General features: G+C 36.0%; 1 protein-coding gene across 1 annotated transcript; it reads left to right on the top strand.

The window, feature by feature from the left end:
- Nucleotides 1-1,704: 1,704 nt before the first annotated feature.
- LOC132096024 (splicing factor YJU2-like) lies at nt 1,705-6,610 on the top strand. Its single transcript, XM_059501138.1, has 8 exons — nt 1,705-1,859; nt 2,193-2,293; nt 3,190-3,334; nt 3,445-3,579; nt 3,814-3,995; nt 5,209-5,353; nt 5,654-5,825; nt 6,029-6,610. The coding sequence occupies exons 1-8, from the start codon at nt 1,836-1,838 to the stop codon at nt 6,160-6,162; spliced, it is 1,038 nt and encodes a 345-aa protein (XP_059357121.1). The 5' UTR covers nt 1,705-1,835; the 3' UTR covers nt 6,163-6,610.
- Nucleotides 6,611-7,565: the final 955 nt, after the last annotated feature.

The raw sequence follows: 7,565 nt of genomic DNA, 5'->3' as shown, positions 1-7,565 counted from the left end.
TCAACAAACAATTGACATTAGTTTTCAGGTTGCATTCACTGTTTAGACTTCCTGAAACCAATCAGCACTGTAGTTTTTCAAATGAAGATGAATTTGATACTGTCTCTGGTTTTGGACTGAATCTGGATGGAGCGGACGTGAACAAACTCTCATCATCCATCAGAGCATTTTCCCCCATCAATATACATGCTTTCCTTTGTTTTAAATTGTTCTAAATACTCAGATCTCTCAATTTATTTCCAAGTTGAATTGAAAAGGAAATCCAACATTTTCTATATGGACTTACAGTACTATGTGGTGAGCACCGATAAGATTTTCTGTGTTAACACATGAGAATCTAAAAACTGATCTAAAGAACCTATTAAAACAACTTTTAATGTCCAAAGAACCATATATCCACAATGCATCTAAGAAAAGAATAAGGTTCTCTGAACCATGAAGAATCTTCACTTTTAAGAATTTCTTTCTGTCTTTGGCGTCTGTTATTCACAGTTAAACATGCATTTCCCTTTTTAATGTATGCATTAAATTATTGCATGTGTAATTTCTCCAAAACTAGAACGATTTACAAACATTTATACTCTAGAGATATATTATCAACTTTTACTCTTTTTACTGGTAAATAAAATATTTTTCTTACATGTAAACTCCGTTAATCGCAGCACTGCGTCCATGCATTTTCCATTTATTGCGCTGATGTAAATCCAAAATCCCAATCTGATCCATGATGGGTGGGTAACCACAATCCAAGAAAAAATATATATAAATATATATAGCCTATTTATATATATATTCCGCAAAGGACTCTGGAAGATTTTTCAGACTCTCTCTGCTGCTGTAGGTACATAGATTTTCACTGAAATCTGGATTCCGCTCAAATGCATCACTCTCAAATCCCACGCAACGCTCATTTTACGCGCTCCGAATTTAAAGTTTAACTCTATTTTCCCAGCATTCATATTAAAAGAACTCTATATCCCAACGTCGACCGTGATTGCAGAAGACCAGAGTGCATTTTAGCCCATTTGCTAATTTCTCCAGTTCATTTGGCGCACAGCAGCAGTTTGCGCGTCTCTCTGTGCGAAGGAACTGTTGCCAAACCCCTGCGCGCGCCCTTGAGCTGCGCTGCCGGATTACGCACATCATAACCAAACATTTGCGCACGCCAAATGAGTTAAACAGCAAGAAAATATGACTCTGCGACTCTTTTATTACACGTATCGATTGCATTATGTGTTTATAGACTGCTTTATAACTGTGTATACTTCGGACGCAGCTGGTTAGACACAGTATAGTTTTAACGTCCAGTCTTATAACCATCAAAAGTCGTAAATCTATGTTTGTTTACATTTTCTTAAGGTTGCAATCAACTATTTAGTCTATTTTAGTACAAATGACACTTCTGATTTACTTTCCTCCATGATATGAACATTACATCTTGTATTGTATTTTACTCTTTCCTGTTTAAGAATTTATTTATTATAAAGCTTCTCCCTCTAGTGGCCTCGATGTATAGTTCTATTTTTAATATATAAACCACCTTTCTCTCCTTAGCACCTTGAGGTTTATAACAAATCTCTGCATACTATTCATATTCATAATTTAACCCTACTTGTATTATTCTATAAATATGTACTTCTTTATCTCGTCTGCACTTGCCTCCTCTAGTCGCGTGTAGTACCTGCGCTCTGCCGGTAGTGGCAGCACAGCGGCGCATGAGTGACTGATATACACACAATGTATGACGTCGAGGAAGAAGAAGCGTAGTATACAAGCGTACATTTGAGCAGTAATTTGTCGTTTTTAGTTTACATTTTAGTCAATTAAAGAGAACAATGTCGGAAAGAAAAGTTTTGAATGTAAGTTCATCCTTCTTTAATTATTATATTATTGTTCTGTACCTTTTTTTAAGTAAGTTTACGTTAGTTATTTGAGTAACGTTAGTACTATCCGCATGCTAATGAAGTAACAGTAGCTACGAAATATAGACATGTGAATTTGTTTTTCTAATTTAATGTGTGATGTTTTCGATGTTCATAACGTAAATAAGGTATATGTTGAAATAATCTTGTATACACCTCCTGAGGTAAATCTTTAAATACGTTTCTGTTTAAAAAGGTCATTAACGTTACTGTGGTAAACTGTCACCTTACAGCATCTGTTCTTGTTTTGTTTTTGTTTGTTTTTCGCAGAAATACTATCCTCCGGATTTTGATCCGTCTAAAATCCCTAAACTCAAACTGCCCAAAGACCGTCAGTATGTGGTCAGATTGATGGCACCCTTTAATATGAGGTATGTTTTATTTTATATGTATATATTGTATATTCTTGCAGGTTTTAAATAAATATATGCTTTTAGAAATTAATAATATGTAATAATAATAATTATAGAAAGCTTCTGACCTATGGATAATGGAAATGTTTCCCGTTTTATATATTTTCGGAGCAAAAAAGACTATTATACATTTTTATCACGTTTTACAGAAAAGAAGTGTAATTCAGTGTCACAATAGTTTGTATAAAAAATGTGAGCCGAACAAGAGTTATTAAATGACATTAAAAGACTTTAAGGATGACAGCGCAGCCCCAAAATGTAAATCTTTTGCCACTATATCTTTTAAACCACTAGGTTTTTCCCATTTGTCAGTGAGAAGATATTAATAAATTAAAATATAATATAATTTACTTATTAATTTTTATATTTTAATAAGTGCAGGTTAAAAAAATATGTTATTTAATTTGTACAAAAATTTATCTGTTAGACTGTATTATGACGAAACATAATTTCACCCATATTTTCTGAGTTTTTAAGTTTTTTTTCCCCACAAAATGTTTGAAACATTTAAGTAGACACTTTGTATGCATTTAATATGCTTTGTGTGTGTGTGTGTATATATATATATATATATATATATATATATATATATATATATAATACAATTAATTAATTGCAAAACTAATTGATTTAATTTGATGTAGACACAAATATAAGATCTCTCTTCTTTGACCAATATATATCACTGCAAAAACAAGATAGAAAGTTATTAGTTAAATACAAGCTAACTATATTAAATGTGAAACGACACATAGAAAATTCTCTTGATTTCTCTAGTAGTGAGGAAAACATCTGGATTTTGATTTCTTAGAGATTATATAATCTTTGAGACAATAATGCTTGTTGGTTCACAGGTGTAAAACATGTGGAGAGTACATTTACAAAGGGAAGAAGTTCAATGCCCGCAAGGAGACTGTCCAGAACGAACTGTACCTGGGGCTTCCCATTTTCAGATTCTACATTAAATGCACCAGATGCTTGGCTGAGATCACTTTCAAGGTACTAGAATAAATGCGCACGTCATACTCTTTAAAACACTTAAGGATTTTTTTATTGTTAATCTTTTGTGTTTGTTTCGTTGCACTTAATCTGATTGCTGTGTTTCACAGACAGATCCAGAGAACACAGATTATGCCATGGAACATGGTGCAACAAGAAATTTTCAGGCCGAGAAACTGATCGAAGAAGAGGAGAAAAAGATCCAACAAGAGCGAGAGGAAGAGGAACTCAATAACCCCATGAAGGTCTGCTAGAAACGTTAAAGACTGCATGTGTGTTTTATGATATTAGAAGTTTTGTTATGGATTTATAGTTGTATTCTGTGCTATATGAGTCTTTTTTTTTTTTGATAAAAACTTTATTTATTTATTTATAAATGGTTTTCCCATTTAATACATAAAGTCTTAAAAGCAGCTTTGTAGGGAAGCAAACAAAAGCCCATGCAAAGTTAAAACATAACTCCCTGATTGTTGTCACAGGTCCTGGAGAACCGCACACGGGACTCAAAGTTGGAGATGGAGGTGCTGGAGAACCTGCAGGAGCTGAAGGAGCTGAACCAGAGGCAGGCACAGGTGGACTTTGAGGGCATGCTGGACAAGTATAAAGAGATGGAGCGGAGACAGAGAAAGAGAGAGCAGGAGGAAGACGAACGAGAGACCAAGTAAGAAACTTTTGAGCTATTTGAAGTAATTGGCCTTTTTGCTGCATACACTATATTTTGGATTTTTAAAATTGCTTTGGTCACATTACAGGTTCATGCAAAGTCAGTATGAACCAGAAGTTGCTGCCGACTTTATTTCAGTCTGGTGACGTATTTCCAACTGAAACAATATATTTAATAGAGGGTCGGGATTTGTTTTAGTGCTCCTCCTCTCTGTCTCACGCTCACAGCAACCTAATGGTTAGAGGGAGGGATGTGGTTAAGGATGACGTCATCAGAGAAGGAATGCCATTCCAGAGTGGAAGCAAATGGTCAGATTTTGATTACCGTATTTTCCGGACTATAAGTCGCACTTTTTTTCATAGTTTGGCTGGTCCTGCGACTTATAGTCAGGTGCAACTTATTTATCAAAATTAATTTGACATGAACCAAGAGAAATGAACTAAGAGACATGAACCAAGAGAAAACATTACCGTCTACAGCCGCGAGAGGGCGCTCTATGCTGCTCACTGCTCCTGTAGTCTACACTGAAGACATAGAGCTCCCTCTCGCGGCTGTAGACGGTGATGTTTTCTCTTGGTTCTTGGTTCTAAATAAATGCGACTTATAGTCCAGTGCGACCTATATATATGTTTTTTTCCTCATGACGTATTTTTGGACTGATGCGACTTATACTCAGGTGCGACTTATAGTCCGAAAAATACAGTAAATATTAGCAAGAAAAAAACACAAAAATGGCCAGGGGAGGGGGTTAGTGTGACTTGTATTGACTTGTAATAAGCACTTATTTTTATAAGTGGTTCCCTGCAGTTTTCTGTCAATAGAAGTTAGATGATTAAATGTTCAAAATGTTAAATTCGTGAGAATATATATATTTTTTTTCTAGCCCTACAAACAAGCAAAGCAAACCTGGATTTTTTTATTTTTATTGATAAAAATAACATTTTTCCACTTCAAATCGTGCGGCTGTAGATTGCTGCATCTAAAATATGCTTTATGTACAAAATGTAAATATTCCTTTGCATGTTAACCTAAAAAGTGTCCATATTGTTTACCATATGCATTTGCATATCACAATAACTGCACCTTTATGCGGTCGTATGCATTCACAGTGAAAGTATTTTTTCCCCGAAGCATTTCATGTCAAGATTCAGAAGCATAAATGATATAATATAGTATGGTTTAGACTTCTCTTTTTTCTTGCTCCACATAGAGAGATGTTGGAGAGAGCTCTGGTCAAACGATTGAGGGACTCGGACTCTGAAGAAGAGACAGAAGATGCAAAAGACCAAAGCAGGAAGCACGTTGCTGATAATCCCACAGACATCCTCACCACAGACAGGAGCACAGGACCACAGGTGGAAAGAAAGACAGCAGCCTCCACCTCATTTCGTATTTCTCGATTTTTCAACTTCTCACATAATAATTTCAGCTCAAAACGATAGTTCATATCCATTTGTTTATTTGTCACAAAAAATATAAACTAGGATAATGGTCAGCCAGGCACTTCTGCAAAATAAACACTCAGAAGGATTGGTGACTGTACAAAAATCAATTGTTCTTTTAGCTTACATGTGTTTTCCTGTTGTCTTTCTGTTCATCAAATGCCCGTCTGTTTCTGTCATTAATGTTTATGCTGTTCCTGTTGATCTCCACAGGGATCATCGTCTGTGGGCGTAAAGAAACAGAAGGTGGAGAGCTGGGAGAGGAGTGTCGGAGGTCTGGGTGTGAAGGGAGCTCTGGGGTCTCTGGTGGTGAGGAAGAAACCGGCGGATTCTGCCTATAAACCTGCTGGCGATGCGCCACGACAGGCTGCTGACACACAGACAGGTTCATGATGATATGATTTTATGAAGTACGCAAGCAATTTTTTTAATAAACTGGTGGGGCAAAAAAAATTAAAGGGATTTAGTACCTATGATAAAATCCACTGTAGTTTCCAACATAAACCCTAATGTTTTATTTATGTATCAGACGTACGCAGTTTAGGGTTTTGCCATCTCTATTAACCTGTGCTTTCTCTGTCTTTCCAGATCATTCAGGCGCAGGTGCTGCCCAACCTGAGTCCTCCAAAGCTTCCAGAGGACAGCCATTCGCATCTCAGAACGGTTCTTCTCTCAGCCTCTTGGGGGCGTATACAGACAGCGACAGCAGCAACTCTGACTAGGATGGAGGGAATGCTGTGGCATTTTGAATTTGTTTTTAGACCAGCAAACATTCACCACCATTCTTTTCACAGACCACTTTAAGTTTCCTTAACCTGGACTCTTTCAAAGTGCAATTCAAAAGATTGTAATTTTTCAGTGGTTAACTTTTTAGCTGGAGGAGCATTGTTTATGAGAAGCTGTTTCCATTGCCTGGATTTCATTCGGTCTGTTAGATCTGCATCATCCCGCTGTCTCTAATGTTCTCTATAATGTGCTTCTAATGTATAATGCACTCTATAATGTAGTATTTGTTTCTCCATGTTAGCTCAATCAATGCAAGGAAATGCATTTGAGGGAGATAAGTGAATCTGAATCCAATTTCCACTGATCATCTCTAATCCCTCTCTAATCTAATTTCATCTTCCCAAACATCCAACAAATAAAACGTTCCTCGTGTTTTGTTTCCGAGCACAGAATGCTTTTTCAATTGTGTTGTTTTTATCAAATATTTTGCAATCTATTTCAGATATATTATTATTTATCAAATATTTTCTGTATTGTAAGTGGAGTTAAGGCTGCTTTTTGCCTGACCAAAATTCAGTGTAGGCACAATGCAGCATAAAAATTAGACTAAATTATGTTGGCTCACACCCACTTCAGCCCCTAGTATCAAAGTATATGCGTTGTATTGATGCATAGTATCAATATAATGCATCACATTGTACGCCGTCTTTGAACAGCATTAAACTATGATAAGCCATTTCTGCCATTGAAAAACATTTATAAGATAGGAATTTGCAACTTTTTATGTGATGTCTTGCAATTCTCAAATTTCTCACAATTTTGAGGAGAAGATCAGACATGTGAGATTTAAACGGGATAAATATAATAATGATTCATTTTTTGTGCAATTCTGATAAAGAAGTCAGAATAGTGAGGATAAAAAGTCAGAAGTATCTGATAAATACTTGCAATTCATTTTATTATTTGTTTAATCTGTGCAAGAAATAGGCTTTCATATTAACGTTTTGTATAGAGACACCTAAGCGCCACTTCAGAAGTGCTTCTGTGTCACCTCTGCAATGTAAATTTGGCAAAAGTTACTCAATTTGACATTCAGCTAATGGCATTAGTGGCTTGTTTTGGTGTTAAAGGTAACACTTGCTAATGTGACGTTAATGCAATCCAATGTGTGGACTTTCACCATCTCCCATATTGATCCACCAAAGTGCCGGTGACCTTCTAACCCTACAGTTTGACCCCTGTATGCTGATGGAGAAGGTGTTAATGAGAGCTGGTGTGACAGATGGGGCATGCATTCATTTATGGGTGTTTGTGGTTAAACCGAGGCCCCTGCTTACATGCGTTTTATTGCACTTATTGCATTTCTTTATTTCATTTAAAAACCTGCACTTTCTTACTA

The sequence above is a fragment of the Carassius carassius genome, chromosome 20 (assembly GCF_963082965.1).
Source record: "Carassius carassius chromosome 20, fCarCar2.1, whole genome shotgun sequence".
Taxonomy (NCBI): domain Eukaryota; kingdom Metazoa; phylum Chordata; class Actinopteri; order Cypriniformes; family Cyprinidae; genus Carassius; species Carassius carassius.
Note: the sequence above shows the minus strand (reverse complement) of the source record. Positions and strands in the feature narration are given on the sequence as shown.

Bases quoted from the DNA above. Each gene is read 5' to 3' on its own strand.
- LOC132096024 (XM_059501138.1), top strand. From the start codon at position 1,836: ATGTCGGAAAGAAAAGTTTTGAAT. The intron at 2,294-3,189 runs GTATGTTTTATT...GTTGGTTCACAG, and splicing joins ATGGCACCCTTTAATATGAG to GTGTAAAACATGTGGAGAGT. The intron at 3,580-3,813 runs GTCTGCTAGAAA...TTGTTGTCACAG, and splicing joins AACTCAATAACCCCATGAAG to GTCCTGGAGAACCGCACACG.